This window comes from Schistocerca cancellata, chromosome 4, assembly GCF_023864275.1.
Source record: "Schistocerca cancellata isolate TAMUIC-IGC-003103 chromosome 4, iqSchCanc2.1, whole genome shotgun sequence".
NCBI lineage: Eukaryota > Metazoa > Arthropoda > Insecta > Orthoptera > Acrididae > Schistocerca > Schistocerca cancellata.
The window spans coordinates 497991841-498013371 of NC_064629.1; the positions used below are offsets into that span (position 1 = coordinate 497991841).

A 21531-nucleotide genomic window follows, 5' to 3' on the forward strand; every position below is an offset into this window, starting at 1 on the left:
TACACCTTCTAGAGCACGTTGGGTGGCACGGGATACATGCGGACGTGCAATGTCCTGTTGGAACAGCAAGTTCCCTTGCCGGTCTAGGAATGGTAGAACGATGGGTTCGATGACGGTTTGGATGTACCGTGCACTATTCAGTGTCCCCTTGACGATCACCAGTGGTGTACGGCCAGTGTAGGAGATCGCTCCCCACACCATGATGCCGGGTGTTGGCCCTGTGTGCCTCGGTCGTATGCAGTCCTGATTGTGGCGCTCACCTGCACGGCGCCAAACACGCATACGACCATCATTGGCACCAAGGCAGAAGCGACTCTCATCGCTGAAGACGACACGTCTCAATTCGTCCCTCCATTCACGCCGGTCGCGACACCACTGGAGGCGGGCTGCACGATGTTGGGGCGTGAGCGGAAGACGGCCTAACGGTGTGCGGGACCGTAGCCCAGCTTCACGGAGACGGTTGCGAATGGTCCTCGCCGATACCCCAGGAGCAACAGTGTCCCTAATTTGCTGGGAAGTGGCGGTGCGGTCCCCTACGGCACTGCGTAGGATCCTACGGTCTTGGCGTGCATCCGTGCGTCGCTGCGGTCCGGTCCCAGGTCGACGGGCACGTGCACCTTCCGCCGACCACTGGCGACAACATCGATGTACTGTGGAGACCTCACGCCCCACGTGTTGAGCAATTCGGCGGTACGTCCACCCGGCCTCCCGCATGCCCACTATACGCCCTCGCTCAAAGTCCGTCAACTGCACATACGGTTCACGTCCACGCTGTCGCGGCATGCTACCAGTGTTAAAGACTGCGATGGAGCTCCGTATGCCACGGCAAACTGGCTGACACTGACGGTGGCGGTGCACAAATGCTGCGCAGCTAGCGCCATTCGACGGCCAACACCGCGGTTCCTGGTGTGTCCGCTGTGCCGTGCGTGTGATCATTGCTTGTACAGCCCTCTCGCAGTGTCCGGAGCAAGTATGGTGGGTCTGACACACCGGTGTCAATGTGTTCTTTTTTCCATTTCCAGGATTGTATATATATATATATATATATATATATATATATATATATATATATATATATATATTGAGAGAGAGCAACATTTTTTGTTAACAGGTCGGCCATTATACTGGTATGTAATAATCGTCATGCTCAGTGGGGTGGCTTTTGTCGTTTGAGAAGGTTGGTTATTCTGTTATACTTCAGCTTGCACTTGACAATGGCTGTAAAGCCCAAATCACGATCGTTAACGTAAATGAATAGTAATTTACAGCCTAATGGCAGAAATTTGTTTCAATTAGGTTACATATGTTGCAGAAATGCCCCGGGTGCGCGATTATACTTGCGAACTCATGTATTGACTCTTGTTTCAGAGCGATTCGAATACCCTTGTACCTAACAACCGACTCAGGAGAGAAGTGGTCGGCGGCAGAGACCCACGCAGCGTGAATACGAGCAAACGTAAACGGGGAGCACAGAGATGACGGCTCGGTAGTGTATGGAGCTCATTTCTCATTTCTACGGTGCATCCCGCCACATATGCCATCTCGAGCCCGCCCACTGTCAACCTTTCGTTCTGTTTCCGCACCGCGGGTTGTAGCTCTCTACTGTAGGCTTACCGGGAACAGAGTGCGAGAGCCGGGATGCGCCGTCGAGAAACGCAGTTCGCTCGGGTACCCGGCTGTCCCTGAGAGCCATCAGGCAAGGTGAGAGGGGGAAACAGAAAACGCAGGGAAGGCGCGAATGATTGGTCACAGACGGACTTGGCTTTGTGAATTGTCGCCACTCCTTTGAGAATCTTGATGGATTGATAAGCTAGGAAAAATGTGTTTTTGAACCTTTGTAAAGAAAACTTACTCGTAAAATAAAATAAGCGCTATAACAGTAATAATAATGGAGATACTACAGGAAATCTTGTATTGGTTCATACAATTAATCCAATCCGTTTCACACTTCTTTCTACAGCCTCCATCTTTCTGAGCTTCTTTCTGAAACTTGATGCCAAATTTCGTAGCTAAGTTTTTATTACACTTTGGGACACAGTTTATATATCGGGTAGAAGTGTTAAAATCATCTCTCCTTATAACCTGTTTTTTTATATTGTTGTTCAAGTAGTTTTTTGGGTCATTCTGCACAAACAAGCTTTTTTTGTGGTACAACTTTATAAGATTTTCGGTGAGGTTCGTCGTTCACTCCCTCACCATTCGAGAAGCAACCTGAACTTACTATTACGTGAAACCAGAGGAAAACTCACGGACTTTCTTCATATCGCCTGGCTCATTGGTGGAGAAATTTTCATGTGTGCTATGAGAAAGAAAATGTTGTGGTGTGCTGTGAAAAATCTGCGGTTTCGGTCTCTTTCTCAGAGTCAGTTTTAACTATGGTAGCAGGGCACATAAATCATTGGACTAATCGTTTTTCCCACAAATTATATTCTTTTCCATTATATGTAATTTGAACCATAAAGTGTATGCACAACACTGTACCAGTCTGTATCTTTTTCGCCTACGGTTTTAAGAAAATAGAGGAGAAAAGAGGAGTTGGACAGAGAAAGGGGGTGAGGGCTGAAGGAAATGAATATCGAGAGGGGAGTAGTAAGAGACAGAGGGGGGAGGAGACGGAAAGAGTGAGGGTGAATGAGAAGGTGGAAAGAGGGAGGATGCAGGATGGAGGAGGTGAGGCAGGGAGGGGAGGATTTGAAGGAGTTTGACATGGAGAGGACACATCAAGTTTACCAGTTGAGAAGCATTGCAGAGTTCGCTAGTAAATGTATACGTACAAGCATCATCGCATACAGAACGCCCAACGTTTAACCTGCGCACAATATTTTTATCCAGCGGAGGTGCTTCAGCTGTTCAGTGAAACTACTGCGTCCCTTTTTAATGAGCGTCGCCGTCCTTTTTAATGTCTTTGAATGTCTGTTTTACCTTTCTGTCGTTACCTGTCGGCATTTATACTTCGCTTTTTAAACTTTAAACAAAGAAAACAAGATTTTAGTTTTGTAAATAGGATCATATAGCCACCATTCATTACATTTTAGAAAGTTTTTAAATTTTGAATGCATAAATCTTATTTGGTATATCGTCATTCATATCTTATGAAGGATCTGTGCTGAAGAGCGGCACATTGTATCGCTTTCAGCCTATATGTTGCGAGGGGGATGAAATAATAATAAACAAAAACAGGCTCTCTGGCACCTACAGTATTTGAAAGTAATTTGTAAGACTGAAAGTGGCCAAGCGTGTGAATTTAATTTAGTAAATTCATGTAAACAGCAACTGAGGTGAAACCTTCATCGTATCCTTCAACAAATTTACAGCTATGGTCCCCACACGAGAAGGAAACGATATTTTCATCAACACGTTCTCTGCAGTTTGCTATCAAGATATGTGCTATTGTATTCATGAGTACGACTGAATGAATTTAACTTATACCTCCAAGTTAGTTTAACTTGTTTATAAAATTCTTGCAAAAGAATATTATTCCATGGATAAATTACATGATTGTCTAACATTGTTATGAAGCAAATTTCATACACAACCAAATAAGTGAGAGTGTCTGTTACTAAGTTGTAATTGTCTTTCTTCTGCAGTAAATACTCCAAGTTACTTTCGTTAATATGTTTGCAAGTAATCACTAAACTTTAGGATCAGTAATGACAACTAGGTTTTGCATGTCTACATCTTTATTAGTTGTATTTAACATAGAGTTGCTTTGGAATTTTTATTCAGACGAGAAGATCAACGATTTTGCCTTTAAGATGAATGTGTTCCTCACGGAGTTGCTGTCTGCTTACAATGTTCTTTGACCAATGTTGTTGAAAGGACATCTTTAATGTCAATTGGCGAAAAATTTCAGTTTTGCTCGTCAGAAAACTGAAAAATTGTCTGAGAGAATCACAGCCCCGAACGTGGGCGGTAAGTTTTCTGTACATTATAGGATGACCTAGGTATTGAAATACACAAACACAGGAATCTCATAATTTATATCTGCGGATTTATTTCAGAAACCATTTCTGAAGTATGAAACAACACTTTCACATCTATTTTACAATAATCGCTACTGTCAGCGTTTCATCATCCAAACCAAAATGACTGTATTTGTATTTTATCTCAGCACCGATTTACATTACAAGAAATACACTACTTATTACCTCTCTTATTGGTCTCTTGAATAAACAACTACGTCGTTCAGTTCCAACTACTATATTATTACAAACTTTTCTACAAAAAGGGAAATACATAAATGCGGTACTGTATCCTGTTTAACTTATGTCTGACTGAACATTCTGATTTCAGCTATCTGTATTTCCCTTTCGGATACATCTCGGGCAATACAGTCGAGTTTTTAATTTCCTGTAGACGTGGCTGATTAATATCTTCACAAATATGTTTTACATTTCGTAAAGTACGCAAACTCCTAAATACTATTGTGATTCACACTAGTATTACTGAACTGGAAAGTTGCATGAAGACTGTTACAGTATATTCACTTGCCTTATGTAGAGACGCTTCTGTCACAAAAACTTCAAGTTATTTTCTCTGTGTACTGTAGAATTATGTCTGGTTGCAAGTGCAGGACACTTTCGGTGGTTTAGTGCAATGCAAAAATCTTCTTAAAAAACTAAAATTAATAAAACGGCTGTAAGAACCGTGCTGGATCATGGCAGCGATGTCTGGAAATAATTAAGACTCACAAAAAAACACGCTCGTGTAACAGTAGGCTGAAGGAGTAACACTGAAAGACTAAGTGCGCAATGAATTCATAAGAGGTAGTTTGCAAGTCACCTCCACACACGAACAACCCTCAAAATCAAGGCTGAGTTGGTACGCATCTGATGAGCATGCCATGGAAAAGTGCGTTTCCGTGGCTATGTAAAGGAGACGGAGGGGAAGACCTCAAACCTGCAGATGGACGAACTGACAAAGCGATGTGGAGAAACGAAGGTTTAGTGAAGATGATGCCTGCCATCGGGATGGATGGCGCTTTACGATTTGGAAAGTCGTCAATGAGTAAGAGGGAAAGGCGAGGCAAAGAAAGAAGATTCTATATCTAGTCTTTGCGATTCATTTGAAACCTAATTTTCTATTGTAAAAATAAAATTACTTCTGATAATGTGTAACGGAATATGTTTAGGACTAGCATATCTTTAAGGTTGAATTTTTTATTAATTCATTGTTATGAGAATTCACTGTGATACTCGAAACAGAAAGAACTGCAAGACAGTGAATAGAGTATTTCACTGTCATCTTAATTCATGGTTCTGTGGAGTACGGTTGCTGGGTGTCTCTTGCAATCAGTTCCTGAAGACTCAGTGGAAACCGTTGTAGTTCGGGAGTGCGATTGCGCTGTATACAGCGCAGCAACTGTTTCACACATTTTACCAACAGGAATAATAGAAAGACGCCCAGGCCACATGCGAGAATGACGGAAATTATTTGATGGATATATAGGTGTATAGAAAAATGTCCATGGTTATCATCTTCAGGCGGATTTGCTGTTGTTATGGCTGACAATGACACGTTTACGTTGCTTCTTCTGGTGGTGACGTCGACGCGGCCCGGCAGTAGCAGTGATGTGGCGTCATGCTCCTCCATTGAGCGTAAGGCGCCGGTGGATTCCACCAGTGCCTCTGGCGCCGTAGTCGAGGTGTCATCTCTGTTCCGTGGTGGTACATCCCTACAGAAAAATGAAAAGACAATGTGACAATCACTTTTAGAGTTAAAACTTGATGTGCTTTTGGCCAATGGTTTGGGAATGTGGTAGAGGTATCATGGGGTACCTGGACATTTTGCTGCTCATGTAAGATGTGGTCTGCCGTGACTGGGCAGAGCAGGTAATGTACCTCTGAGATAACCTGACTTCAATACTCAGGATATTTCTGTCTTGTGTCATCTCAAATATGAAGTATACTGCACTCTAGTTCATTAGGTAGAAGAACTGGGGCAATATTTTACTGCGGGGATGAATGCTGAGTTGCATCAAAATGCAAGAAGAGCCTTGTAACACTTTCTTTAACACGTTAGCCCTAACAGAAAATCGTAGAATGTAGATGCTGAGGTATAACTGTGTTTTTCGTTAAGGTGGGCCATAGGTGGTGCATAAGACCAATTACGTTGGAACTTAATCGAAAAGCTTACGTTTCACATAAATTCGTCCTAACTAGATTTGCTGGTGTTCACCCTCATATGATTAGTAACTGCGAATATTAACCTCCGCTTCATAGAAAATTTATTTATTTATGTAATTTGTTATCAATAATCCATATAAATTTTACAACACCAGAGGCAAACTAATAATATGCAACATCCCTTACTCAGTCCAACTTTGGCACAGGAATGGGTGAAATACTGAGCTACAAAACTCATTGTCAGTCTGCCGATGAACGTACGATGTTTCATAGGCGTAAAATATATTTCCAGACTGTGAGCGTACAAGCTGTGGGGTGAGATTAGAGCGGCAGTTTCCCGTCCGAGAGCACGTGGCTGGCGGTTGCTATGGGGAAATGGTGAGCTGCTAGCGTTACGCGGCCTCGAGAGGACGCTAGGCAGCGGCGCATATGGCCGTGTTTGCACGCTTGGAGATATTTATATGCCAGAGAAAAGCTGAAAAAAACAAAGCTAAGAGTGACACGGAGGTGCGAGTTGGCACTCACTGACAGAAACATATGTAAAGGTTAATTATCTACACACGCCACAAAAGTATGTAGTAGGTTAAAAGTTACTGTAGCCTAAAAAATTCCGGCCGGGGTGGCCGATCGGTTCTCGGCACTACATTCTGAAACCGCATGACCGCTACGGTCGCAGGTTCAAATCCTTCCTCGGACATGGATGTGTGTGATGTCCTTAGGTTAGTTAGGTTTAAGTACTTCTATGTTCTAGGGGACTGATGAGCTCAGAAGTTAAGTCCCATAGTGCTCAGAGCCATTTGAACCAGTCTAAAAAATTGTAAATTTATGAAAGATCAAAGCTAATATATCGGGAATGCTTTGGCCGATTAATGTGAACGAAGTGTCTACAGTTGTTGATAGTAGAGCTCCATCGAGCAATCATAGCCGATTTAGCATAGTGTGTACCATTCTGAATAAGGGTTCGGAATATGGGATTAGACTGAGAGAAACTGTGTTTTGGTAACAAATAAATTTAAAGAGACAAAACTAGCGGCAGCATTTTAAAGTTTAAAGAGGTGTGAGTTGGCACCCTATGACGAAAAATGTAGCCGAACATTGAGACTAGCCCCATCTCTGGGCCACTCAGTTAAGCTGAGTGTAAGGAAATATGTATTTTCGTGCCATATCACGTGGGTGTTCGAACCAAACTATTCAAACTTAAATGTGTAGTTCCCAATACAGTCGGAATATGGGGGCTCATCTGGGACTGTCTTAACTGAACAGGCTCGGTAGGCAGTGCAGGATTGCGTTTGAAAGTGGAAAGATTGGGAGAAACGTTTTGCCTTTTGCTGAGCAGTACGCTCAGTCCGACGTTGACCACCAAAGCGGGAAGTGAAGCCCAGCTGGACGCCAAACATCGACGCGCCGACTTTACCGCCGCACTCCGGAGCTGCGCGCGCTTCCGCCGCCAACGTGGAACACGTTCCACGCTACACCGCATTGCACCTCACCTCACCGCACGGCAGCCGACAGAATCAGGCATCAGTCGTCACGCAGCAGCAGTCTGAACACAGATAAGTGTTGGTAGCAGGCACGTTACTCTCTCAGTTCTCTAACTCACAGGCAGTTTAGCTATGGAGTCCAAGTTAGCGAGATGATGATAAAGAAGTCAGCTAGTGATGATGAGTCTACAGGGAGTGGGAGTCAGCCTCATAGCCCACACTGACAGGGAGAAGAAGCAGAAGCTAGTGTAGTGCCTATGCTTAGATCATTAATGATCCGAACGGGGGAATTCAGATCTGAAGTAAAACTGATATGGGGGATTTCAAGACTGAATTAAAAACGGATATGGGGGATTTCAAGACTGAATTAAAAACGGATATGGGGGATATGGAATGTTCTTTGGAGGCAAAAATCAGAGAAATAAACGATTTATCAGAAATAATTTGAGGAGATAGAAGGGAATTAGAATGCTAAAACTGAAGCAGTTGCTGTTGAATTAAGGGGTAGAATGGATTCAGGCAGGCATATGTGTAACACAAGGTATGATGAGACAAGGCAAGGTCTCATTGATGTGAATCAGAAGACTATTGCTAGTTGTGTTAAAACCAGAACTATATTATTAGGTCAGCTGGCAGGGACAGCTACCGACCTAAGAAAGGAAGTTGAAAATTTGGCTGATGTTACTGTAAAGAGTAATGCAGAAATTGAACAAGTTAACAAGTTCAAGTGGCTCTCAGCACTAAAGGACTTAACTTCTAAGGTCATCAGTCCCCTAGAACTTAGAACTACTTAAACCTAACCAACCTAAGGACATCACACACATCTATGCCCGAGGCAGGATTCGAACCCGCGACCGTAGCGGTCGCGCGGTTCCGGACTGCAACACGGTAACAGTAGACTAAGTAATATAGAATAATGTGGGGCTAATGGAAGTATGGGAAGTATGGGTGGCCTATGGTACAAGTACTCAGTGGTAAGACTTTTCAGGGGAAAACAAGTAGCATGCTGTAGATTTTCTGGCAGCATTCAAAGATTGTTTTATTGATGGTATGATTTAAAACAGGAAAATCAAAATGGTAAAAAGATTGTTGGGGGCTTCTGCTCAGACTGGGGCAAATAAATGTAGTGAACAATTTAAATCATGTAGTAATTTGAACAGAGGTTTCTAAATAGGTACTGGAGCCAAGGAAAACAATGCGTATTACAGAATGACTTTTTGAATGGGCCAGTTTACAGAGGAGGTAGGCACACTATGAGAGAATTTTGTCAGGAGGAATTAAGAAAGTTGGTATATATGGATAGGCCGTTTGGAATTTTGACTGAGTATTCTACTCTAAGGAGAAGGTTACCCGAAATGTACAGTGGGACCTGATACATTGTTCAACAGATTAAGTAGACAAATTTCCTGGATTTTATTGAGAGGATGGGTCAGGCAGTGTGCTACCAGCCAAACTTAGGGGGTAATACCTAAGGGAATAATCCCTCTCCATTAGAGGGAAGAAAGTTGGGGTAATAACCACCATAATTCAAGCAGGAGTGAAAGCAGAGATAGAATTCAAAATGAAACTTGGAGGGATTACAGGGAAAGATTTAATGACGTGAGGTATCAGAGAGGTGCATGGGGAAATGGAAACAGGAATGATCATAGGCCAATGCAAGAACAGAGAAATGAGAGAGGAGAAATTAATGCAAGGGGACCCCAGAGGGAAAATTCTTTAAACTGATATTTGTTCCAAACAGGGTCCAATTTGGGACAATAAACTATGCAGGAAATAGGAGCATGTGATGGGAAAAGAATTGTGGGAGAAATAATGGTGGATCTTCTAATAGTTCTCAGCAAAGTAATGGGAGGTATTCTAATGAAAGCAAAAGAAGTGGAACAAGGGAAGAGAAAATACAGAATAAGAATTACAGGCAAACTAAGGGGAGTTTGTTGATTATGTTAAAAATAAACAAGTGTGGGAAGAAAGGATTTGTGGAATGGAGGCAATTATTGGTAATGATTAAATGTTTGGAGGCTGGTTTAATCAGTATGATAAGAGGAGGGCCTTTAGGAGTAAAAATAATAGCAAATGTAGGAATCACGAGGGAGAAATAAATGTTGGCGGTTTCTTAAATAAAAGGGACCAAAATGTGGGGGATAATTATTCAAATAGTACTGGCTTGGCACTTATGTTATGTAATGAGAATGTATCAGCTGTGCAACCTGTTGGAGAAAATGTGTACTGTGATGCTGAGAGTGTGTATGTGCATTACAGCAGACACAACAATGTGCTGAATGCAATGGAACTTTTACCAGTGGTAAGAGGTATAAATTACGTGGAGGCCACAGTGCCTGATTCAAATGTTGTTGTACATGGAGATATACAATAAGCTATGTGTTCCATCAGTGTGAATGTATTAAATAGTGAGGAGACAGTAGATCTTGTATCAGATGTTGTAATGGGTAATAGTGTTGATATGCTGTACAAGGCTGGCAGAATGTGTTGTTAATGTATGTGGAGGCACTCACTCCAGTAATGACAGGGAATTTACCAGTGAGCAGGCTGTAGTTCCTGTAACCAATGAACGAGCAGTAGTTGTGGGTGAAGCTTTTAATGTGCAGAATGGAGCTGCACGTGTTGATATTGTGATTGAAGACATTTTGAGGAACCTGAGGATGCGGTTCACGCAATGAAGCACTGGCTCCGCTACCTGGTCAAGGATTGGTACCGACAGCGCATAAACGCTGTTGTTTCGCGCTGGAGGAAGGCCATAGAGAGGGATGGAGATTACGTGGAAAAATAGGGGGTGTATATAAAACACCATTTTTTCATGTGTGTAACTCTCATTATGTTGATTAAAGAACTGTTGAAGGAAAAAAAATGCGGTGCATTACTTTCTGGGCAGCCCTTATAACTCTCTGTATCTGAATATGCCGGCCTATACCAGTTTCTTTGGCGCTTCAGTATAAATGTTTTTCTGTGACTCTTCATTATGAAAAAGGTGAAGTCACATGTTGGTACCACCAGTGAAGGATATATGTGCTTTTGTGCCCGAAATAGCCTTGCTAGGTTATTAGACATAATGCCTAAGAAAGGAAAGGAAGTCCACTTTACCTCTCTTTTAGGATGCTCGATTGTAGACGAAGAATTCAGGTTCAGTTTCTTTTGTCAGGACAGCTTCTGGACTAAGGAAATACTGCAGCGGTTTCTACTTGTTATAAATTCTAAGTTATTCAGTTCTTTACTGATGGCAGCTTCATTGAGAGGCAGGCCAAGGATGAGATTAATCATGAAGCTGAAAAAACTCAGTTTATAATGCCTTGCATGGCAGGATGAAGCTTGTATGATTGAATCGCTAGTGGCTGCTTTCCGTAGACATGAAAAATTCCTTGACTTTTAATCACCACTAATTGGAGATCTAAGTAATTAAGTTTAACCGAGTCATCTATGTATTGGCAAGTTACTGCTTTACAGAAGAGTGGTCCCTGAAAAGAATTAATATGTTGTCAACGTATAGTTTGTAAACCAAAACTTCTTGCCCAAGGTTGAACGGAAACATCGGGCAAAAGAACCCCGAGGCAATTGCCCTGTGCTACATCGTCGTCTGGTTTCTACATAAATTTTTGAAAAAGAAATAATTCTGAGAAGTAAGAACTTTAGGCAACGTAATAGTTTCTGTGACTGACAGGCATTGTGATTTTTCAACTTCTTGTTAACCTAATCGCATTTTGCCAATGCATTCGCACCGTGACCAGTTCCTATAATCCGACATTGCCTGCCACAGACTAAATGCCTCATCGAAATTTGAAACTAAAAACATCCGCTAACAAGGGCGCAGTTTTATCTCTAAGTCTTAGTAATTAGTACAGTGGACAGTGGACATACCCACAGCCATGAACTTCACAGTGGTTTTCTGAATACAGCTATACAGGGTGTTCCAGAAATGTTGCGACTAACTTAGTGAGCTTGTAAAGGCTTTCTTGAGGACCAAATCGAGGACTGGAACCCGTGTCGAGAAACGTCATCCGATGACGCTACAGATCCTAGAAGATCACAGTCGTCAGAGACTGCCACTAAGCCACCCCTTCGGCGCAAATGTGGCTGACGGGCTGTTGGCGGAACGTCTCACTGTATTGTTTGTTATTCAGTGATCGCGACGGACTGCTACGATCGCCAGTGGAGAAGATGGAGCTATCCGCTGCGTAGGAAGCCCTTGACCTTCTCTCCTATGAATGGGATGCTCTGTTGCGCTGATGACGTTGCCGCACACGTATTCGTTTCCTCGACTGGTTCCTCACGGCAAAATTTTAAAGTCCTTGCAATTTGTCGCAAGATTTCTGGAATACCTTGTAGATGTAGGTCCACATTACGATCAATTGCGCCTGTCGTCAGGGCCAAAGGGTGTGCGATACGATCCTACAGATGTGAACGTAATTCAGTTCGTCATTGGCATACATGACAAAGGTATTAGAAGACATCGAATATTGTCCTTAATCTTTTGGACAAACTGGTTGAGTTCCAACTATTGGCACTGATTCTGCCGAATCTCCAAAATAGACAAATGTGTTTTCGTTAATACTGCAACTGAAAGTAGTCATACTATATAGGAACTGGGAAGAATATCTCAAAAATGGCTCAAATGGCTCTAAGCACCATGGGACAAAATCTGAGGTCATCAGTCCCCTAGACTTAGAACTACTTAAACCTAACTATCCTAAGGGCATCACACACATCCATGCCCGAGGCAGGGTTCGAACCTGCGACCGTAGCAGCAGCGCGGTTCCGGACTGAAGCGCCTAGAACCATTCGGCCACAGCGGCCGGCAAGAATATCTCAGCGCCTTCTCTGTGATCATGGGTAAACTTTCTCACAGTACATGTGACGCCATTATTTATACATGGCTTTCTTGAATGAAAGTAAGTATCGGGTCATCGATTGGTGTCATCATGAGGATACTCACTTTGAAACGTCATCTGTGGACCGGTAACCTGGGAAGTCATCAAACAATGGAGCGTTATCATCAACGATAAGGCGCTGTTGTGTTCCTTGGGATGCTGTAACAAAATAAAAAAATACCTTTCTGGCATTTCTAGCACTATTATACAGGGCTATTACAAATGATTGAAGCGATTTCATAAATTCACTGTAGCTCCATTCATTGACATATGGTCACGACACACATACAGATACGTAGAAAAACTCATAAAGTTTTGTTCGGCTGAAGCCGCACTTCAGGTTTCTGCCGTCAGAGCGCTCGAGAGCGCAGTGAGACAAAATGGCGACAGGAGCCGAGAAAGCGTACGTCGTGCTTGAAATGCACTCACATCAGTCAGTCATAACAGTGCAACGACACTTCAGGACGAAGTTCAACAAAGATCTACCAACTGCTAACTCCATTCGGCGATGGTATGGGCAGTTTAAAGCTTCTGGATGCCTCTGTAAGGGGAAATCAACGGGTCAGCCTGCAGTGAGCGAAGAAACGGTTGAACGCGTGCGGGCAAGTTTCACGCGTAGCCCGCGGAAAATTGGCTCATGCCACAACTGGAGACCGACAGCGCCGACTTCATCTTTCAACAGGATGGTGCTCCACCGCACTCCCATCATGATGATCGGCATTTCTTAAATAGGAGATTGGAAAACCGATGGATCGGTCGTGGTGGAGATCATGATCAGCAATTCATGTGATGGCCTCCACGCTCTCCCGACTTAACCCCATGCGATTTCTTTCTGTGGGGTTATGTGAAAGATTCAGTGTTTAAACCTCCGCTACCAAGAAACGTGCCAGAACTGCGAGCTCGCATCACCGATGCTTTCGAACTCATTGATGGGGACATGCTGCGCCGATTGTGGGAGGAACTTGATTATCGGCTTGATGTCTGCCGAATCACTAAAGGGGCACATATCGAACATTTGTGAATGCCTAAAAAAAACTTTTTGAGTTTTTGTATGTGTGTGCAAAGCATTTTGAAAATATCTCAAATAATAAAGTTATTGTAGAGCTGTGAAATCTCTTCAATAATTTGTAATAACCCTGTATTTTGCAGATTATTACAGCTATCTTTGTAGATGGAAATTTGCCTTTACCTGATATTTTGGCCGAAGCTGTACATACACACTGAACAGAAATCGTGCTCGATAAGTGCAAAATTCTTTAATGTGGAAGAAATCACCCGCATCTCTGCGTAGATAATTACAGTGGGCATCATGTTAAGGATCTGAGAAAAATGAGGTGCTACGAAGAATGTTGGAGGATGGCATATACTTTCATACTGTCAGTTGACATATGGTTGAATTCCTTACCTTGAAATTCCACTCTGGAGAAAACTACAGTGAACATAAACTACAAATACTGCTCTTTACTTAATAGCACTCGGACATCTAGCTATCTGTTAACGTACTCAGTACAATGAATGACAAATTTGCATAGTTCTTTGTGCGACTTAGGCCTTTTTCTATATGTGGGGTGATTGAGAGTCCTTATTGTATGCGACAGCAAGTAGCGATGAGAATAAACTTCAGGAAAGCATTGTGGATAGCGAGTTCGCAATATGTATGTCAGTTTCATGTTCAAAATACATGGATGTACCGTAACATTTGGGGGACATTTCGAATATTCGTTGTGATTCACTTCTACTACTGAATTCATCTACTCTGCTTGTCACTTTATTGGATGAAGAAAGTAAAATCTGTACTAGTGTCTTTTCGTCGCGTTTATATATCTGCCTAGTAAAGCAAAGTACTCACTATTGAAATTAGTGACTTCATATGACATCAGATTAACGAACAGAAAAAAGAACTTTAGATAAATATTAAGTCTGCCATGAAACACTGAATTAAGCGTTTCCACATAGTTTTCATTTAAGTTAAGTGACCTCAGAGCAGTAAATGAAAAAAAAATTGTTTCATTTTTACTTCATTAAAATCTATATAGTCTCCCGAAACTTCTGATGTACAAGGGGCAGTTAAAAAAAAAAAAGAAAAAAGAAAAATGAGAGAAAGAGAGAGAGACATCAGGGCCGTCGAGTTGCTTCGGAAGTAGAGGTGCACGCCTTGGGTACAGTCATGGTTCCATATGCAGCGGCATACGTTTTTCTATGAGGGCACTGACCGTTCTGTCTCACACAGGATAAATGTATTAACAACTAGAGCGATTACTTTCGAAAAAATAAACAGTTACTTACTTTTTCCATCTGTATCTGTTCCATTTTCATTCATATTATCTATTAGAGTGAACAGTTTATAACTGGTCTTACCGTCTTTGTCTTACGCAATTACACTGTCACTTTGCCTTGTCATGAATGACACTGACTCCTGTGGCTAGTCTTATTTTGGTAACTATCTGCTCTAGAAAGCCGTGTGGTTTTCGTTGCTTTGTAGCAAACAGCCGGCACATCGTTACTCTTTGCTCTTAAACTTACACTGCCGTAAAATTCAAATACTCGGTCTACGGGCCGGCCGGTGCGGCCGTGCAGTTCTAGGCGCTTCAGTTTGGAACCGCGTGACCGTTACGGTCGTAGGTTCGAATCCTGCCTCGGGCATGGATGTGTGTGATGTCCTTAGGTTAGTTAGGTTTAAGTAGTTCTATGTTCTAGGGGACTGATAACCGCAGAAGTTAAGTCCCATAGTGCTCAGAGCCATTTGAACTCAGTCTACGGAAGTGGCACACCAAACTTATACACAGAGGGCGGTAACGTTTCAAACATGTGGGGGCCTTGGAAAGCGGTGTGGCCGACTTGGTACGACCAGCGCAATGTTACGCACCTACATTCTCTAGTAAAAAGTATCCGAACAAGGAACATTAATATGGGGTGTGCTTACCCTTCGCCTTTATGATGGCTTCAACTCTGCCTGGGACACTTTCAGTGAGGTGATTAAATGAGTGTGGAGCAATGGTAGCCCATTCTTCCTCGAGAACCGAAACCAGGGAACGTAGTGATATGAGACCCTGGTCTCTGGAGAGAAGTCGACGGTATAACTCTTCCCAAAGGTGTTCCATTTGGTTCAGGATGGGATTATGAGTAGGTCAGTCCATGTCAGGAGGAGTACTGTCGAGGAACCATTTCATCACAGATGCTGCTTCATGACAAAAGATGGTTCTAATGGCTCTGAGTACTGTGGGCATTAACATCTGAGGTCATCAGTCCCCCAGAACTTAGAACTACTTGAACCTAACTAACCTAAGGACACCACACACATCCATGCCCAAGGCAGGACTCGAACCTGTGACCGTAGCGGTCGATCGGTTACAGACTGAAGCGTCTAGAACCGCTCGACCACAGAGACTGGCATGTGTTTTCATGCTGATACAAGCAATCATTGTCTCCGAACTGTTTCTCTGCTGTACGCATTATACAGTGTTGTAAGTTATGGTCAGCTGCTTCCACATTTAGTATTTTCTTAAGAACAATAAGTGACTACACCCTAACCACGAAAAACACCATTGCACCGTAACACTACTTCTTCTGTACTTCACTGTTGCCAATATTCACTGTGGGAGGAAACGTTCGTCAGACGTTCGACGAACCCATTGCACTGCCACAGGGTATATCGTGATTCATTACATCACATCACTCGTTTCAGTTATCCACTGTCCACTGGCGTCGCTCGTAACGTCACGACAAGCGTCGCTTAACACTCACTACAGATATGTGTGGCTTATGAGGGGTGAGGGGTTGCTGGACCATTGTATCCCATTCTTTTTTATTCCTTACCCACAGCAACTGTACTACATGGACTGCTGTCAGCAGTATGGAACTCATGAATGGTTCCTTCCATTTATTTCATACGATTCCTCACAAACACCCTCTGCAGTGCTCAACAGTCCCTGTCTGTCACTACATGAGGTCTACCGGGCCTTAGATTAACTGCGATTGTTCCTTTGCTTTTGTGCTTCACATTCGTAGCATCAACAGGCGACTTGGAAAACTTTGGAAGTGTTGAAATGTCCTTGATGGATTTGTTACTTAGGTGACATCCAATCAGTAGTGTACCGGCCTAACGACAGGCGCCGGCACGTAGACGAAGAAGGCAAGAGCAGAAAAGGCTGTGAGACGGCGTCAGCCAACAGCCAACAGCCGCACGATGACAGGAGCGGCCTCTTTACGGATAGAATACAAGCGTCGCTCCTGCCAGCCTCGGCGGACAGTAAAGCGACAGTACAAGACGGACACTAGTAGAAACTACGCCTTAGAAGAGAGTGATCCACAAACTGTGTGACAAACTTGCATGAACATTGCGTAAAGCAAAGGACACTGATTGTTTGCATGTCGCCCATCGCTTGCGACACGTTCTCGTAAATTCAGAGTTAAGTATTCTCAATCTTGTTTATTGTATTAAAAATTATTAATGTGATTTGTTTGAATTTTTGTAAAGCTGTCCGAGAATCCAGTATCCTTTCAGTACCCTGTAAGAGACGAGTGGGCAGGACCCCACAACTAGTCCACGTTTGAAGCGACTGAGCTGTTCTCGCCGACTCACCCTGCTGTTACTGCTCTTCTACTGACTATACAATACTCCCGGCTTCTTCCATACTGGTGGGTCCGCCTCTTGTGACATCTAGTAGTCAATACCGCGTTACACAGGGCTGTCTGGATCAGATAGTGTATGAATATAGCACGAGTCGTCAGGTCAATTGTACCAAAGGAGGTTTAGTGTATGACTGAAAAGGAGGACGTGCTCTAAGTAAAGCATAGTCACAGTTCACGCGATTACCGGTAGCAGTGAAAGTTATCGTAACCTGTAAAGGACTGAGTTTCAAAACACATACTTGAACTGATCCTCTGACTCCATCACTGACAGCTGTTGCTGGTCCGCGAAAACAGACATTAATCATTTGATTGGAGACTCTGTTTTGATATTTTTCGTCAAAGAACCTCTAATCGCGTTATCAAATCATACATCTGCAAGGGCTTCGTGGTGAGCGACAGCCGATTCGTGAATTCTGTAATGTAATACTCGAGTATTAGGTTACAGTTTGTAGTTTGGCCTTCATAGAGTTGCTAATGCAAACATCCTGATTCGTTCGGATAGATATTTTACCACTCAACGCTACAGTAGCTATGTTTATTGACTCAAGCAGTTTCTTTTCCGTAACTCTGCCCTGGTGCGATACTCCAGCAGCATAATTCCCGACATCAGATCACTCAGATTATCCAAGTACTAGTCAGTTAAAAGTAGACGCTACTTCAACGTCGATCTCAAATTTACTTGAGAAGTCACCAAGTAAACATGTGTATGACTTGTTTAGGCTTAGTCTTCATGCCTAAAAGAATATGATCCTTCCGTCTGTAAGCAACGCAATGTACTACACCGAATAACGTCCTAAAATAATAAGATGTATATTTAGCATCGCCGGTAGTGGGATATTTAGCTCTCTCAAATGTATTGGTTTCTGATCAAGATACTCTACCCAATTAAAGCGTTTACTGCAGCAGCTAATCAGTATTCTCACTGGTTAGTAACAGACAGAATTAGAACTGGTGTTCAAATGGTTCAAATGGCTCTAGGCAATATGCGACTTATCATCTGAGGTCATCAGTCGACTAATGTCTGGAAGTAAATGTAGTGGAATAAAAAGCGATAATAAAGCCACTGAAATTAATACCTCTGCACGCTGTGCTCCTCCTTTGCCATGCTGGATCGAGAAAGCATTCAGAGAAATACGTGCACGATTACTTCAAAACCTCAGTGTGCTTCAGAGGTCTATCATTGCACCTAGCGTAATTCATAAGTATACTAGGTGCTAGAAATGACCACTTGAAATTGAAATTTCTCTAGGAAATAAACCAAAATGCCGGCTAACTTCCATCGGCTAGAATCGTACAACATCCAGATTTGTGGGGGAACCGTATGTGACTGTGGTTCTATGCTAGACTACATAAAAACGTAAGGGCAAACATACTGGCCGTCAAGGTTCTTGTTAACGACGTCTGATCGCTACAGGAGAAGAACGTCGCACTGGGCACCAAGCACATCGTAACCTATACACATCTGTTCCAATTATCCGAGAATAAGTAATGGATTCTCTGCAACATTCTGTTTCTTCCTACGGCTTTAGCCAGAAATTATCTGCAGCCGAGAAGGAAACTGCTGTCTACTACGTGAGCTGTCGTAAACACTACAAAATATACGGTGGCTTTAGGATTGGTGCCGTCGGCAGGAAGCATGGACAGCCGATGAATGGCACTGAATTATGTTCAGCGATGAACCATGTTCTGCACTGCCCTTGACGATCCCGCATATGGCAGCGACTTGAGGAGATGTCTCATTCTTACATTGTTTTGGAGCCGCTCAGCCGTGTTACTGCTGGCGTCATGGTGTGAGGAGCCTTCAGGTATTACCTCAGGTCACAGATGGAAGGCTGCAAATGATTGAGGTAATTCTGATGGCTCAACGGTACATTATTTATATCCTGCGTCGCCATGCGTTACATCTTATGCGACAGTATTGTGGCGTCATTTTGCAATTTGCATCCACACATGGTACCTACATCTATGAACAGTCTGCGTGATGATGAGGTCCCCTTGCGGCATACAAGACCCCTACACCTGTATCCAATAAAACATGTGTGAGAGCAGCTAAGGCGTTAACTCCGTCCCAGTACCAGTATCGAGAATATCAAGGACCACCAGCAACAGCCGTGAGTCTCCTTCCCCCAGGAGGTGATAGAACGGCTCTATGAAACACTCCCAAGACTAACCATGGTGTTCATCCAGGGCAGAGAGGGTGCAGCATCATACCGAAATGTGGCTTCGTATTACCAAGTTTTATCTGAACCTGATTATGTTTCTTAATCGCTGAAATCACAACACATACCCTTTCAACACGTGAAGTATCATTTCGTTTGCTCCCCCGCATCTGCGCGCTTAACCTTTGTTGTTACACAGTGTTTTCCACCTCTCTCTAGTGCAAGGAATGACTAATTCGTGTGTGCGTGTCCGGCAGCTACGGTGTCGTGTATGAAAGATGAATTCAAACGACCGGTAGTTTAGTCACACCCAGGAGACGCTGAACTCAGATTCCCGTCCGCTCATGTACATTTGAGTTTTCCATGGTGCCTGCATATCGTAGATGAATAGAAGGCTGGGTTCTTTGAAAAGGCCACATAATACTTCTTGTCCCAGCCATGTTCAGTCCGACCTTATGCCTCTGATTTAATTATCTCTTCGTAGATAGGACGGTGATTCCTTTCTCTAAACGATTGCATTGCACAATGATAAAGTTATGTGTCTGTTGATTATATCGATTATATGACGCCAGTGAAATGAAAAGTGGACTATACTTGCACAGTGTTACTGAACAGTTATTCTCGCAAATTTAATATCTATAACCGTAGAGAGGTGCATCCCAGTGCAGATATGACTAACAGTATCTTTATTCTACAAATATGGCAAGGATGTAATAAACTAATTACCTTGTGGTCGATGTCTTGCCAATGTAAAATAATAGTCTCGAATGTATTTCAGACGAGGCGCCAGAAAGGAGAGAGTACAGAAAGAGGCGGTTGTTACGTAACCAGTTGTTCAAGTCCTAACACTCAAGAATCTAGTTACAATGTATCATATTTTCTTACAATACTAATCTGGTAAGGGTTGTGCTGTGGTAAACTGGTTGAAATTAAATTCAACATCCTCACTATTTCTGGAAGTTATGAAATATATGAGAGAATTTAACGTATCTTCGACATCAAAATCATTTGTGTTAGAGAAAGTGGAAGGACACACGTAGCGGTGTTGTTGAAACAACACTATCAGCTTTCTCCGGGAGAGATTTAGAGTCGTGACAAGGATCCAAATCAAATTCAGATTCCTTACAATATATCCTACAAAGCAGGACTTCAAATAGAACGGTGAAAATTAAACATTAAAGCTGCGAAAGAGTTTAGTGATGTTGTAAAGATACTTACCGGTGAAAAGAAGAAATGCAACGACCCAATGGGAGGCGTCCATTTCAGCTGGCAATTCCTTCACTGCGTTCACGTATGCACTGCTTGGCAACTGACAACTGACTAACCTTTATTCTCTGTATTCACTGGCTAATGGATAGCAGCTGACTCACTGCCGATTTGCCGCAACTTCCGTAGTGGAGGGCAGCAGTCCTCACTCTAGTGTTTATCACGTCCTTCCCCGTTGATGTGACCGTGACTCATGAAGTGAAGTCCACAGAACTGTTAATCAAGTGCCTAAGGACTCGGCTGAATGTGTTACAGGTTATATTTTTCTTTCATTTTAATGAATCTAAGAAACGTCAGAGGGCATATGTAACGTTTCCATTTCGGTTGGTTCTATTTTTCAAAGATTCGTTCAACAATTATTTAATATTTTACATGCCTATTTCGATACATATTTCATCCGTGTTTGTATGCTGCAACTGTAAACGCTTCGCAAATAGTCACTAAATTGTAGAGCATACTGAAAATATCTTTAGAAGGCCTTGAGTGATGATCAGCTGACAATCTAGCCATCATGTTCAGCAGCATTGCTTTTAGCACACCAAAGATGTAAGAAATTAAAAAAAAAAAGGGTATATTGTTTCCCATACACTGAGCTAGGTAGAGTTGGGACTCGCATGCGGGAGGACGACACTTCAAACTCGTTCGGGCCATCCAGATTTAGCTTCTTCGTAATACCCTAAATCGCTATAGGCAAGTGCCGGGATGGTTCCCCTGAAAGTACACGCCTGATTTCCTTCCACATCCTGGACACAATACGTGCTTATGCTCCATGTCTAATGACCACTGTGTCGGCGGGACGTTATAGCCAACTATCATTCCTTCAGTAATATTACCAGTTAGCAGTTTCAGAAAGCACATGAAACAAAGCTAACGACCTGTGAGATATAAGGTCATGATAATTTATAGCTCTTAGGTTTAGGCTCTGCAGAGTTCTAAGACTGTCTCTGTCTTCGGACTCATTTCCAAATGAAATTCGCACTGTAGAGCA

The 21531-nt window shown here is 42.9% G+C and overlaps 1 protein-coding gene across 1 annotated transcript; it reads right to left on the reverse strand.

The window, feature by feature from the left end:
* Positions 1-5250: 5250 nt before the first annotated feature.
* LOC126184286 (uncharacterized) lies at positions 5251-20574 on the reverse strand. Its single transcript, XM_049926663.1, has 3 exons — positions 20496-20574; positions 12552-12645; positions 5251-5674 (listed from the first exon to the last, which is right to left on the reverse strand). The coding sequence occupies exons 1-3, from the start codon at positions 20536-20538 to the stop codon at positions 5251-5253; spliced, it is 561 nt and encodes a 186-aa protein (XP_049782620.1). The 5' UTR covers positions 20539-20574.
* Between the last annotated feature and the right edge of the window lie 957 nt (positions 20575-21531).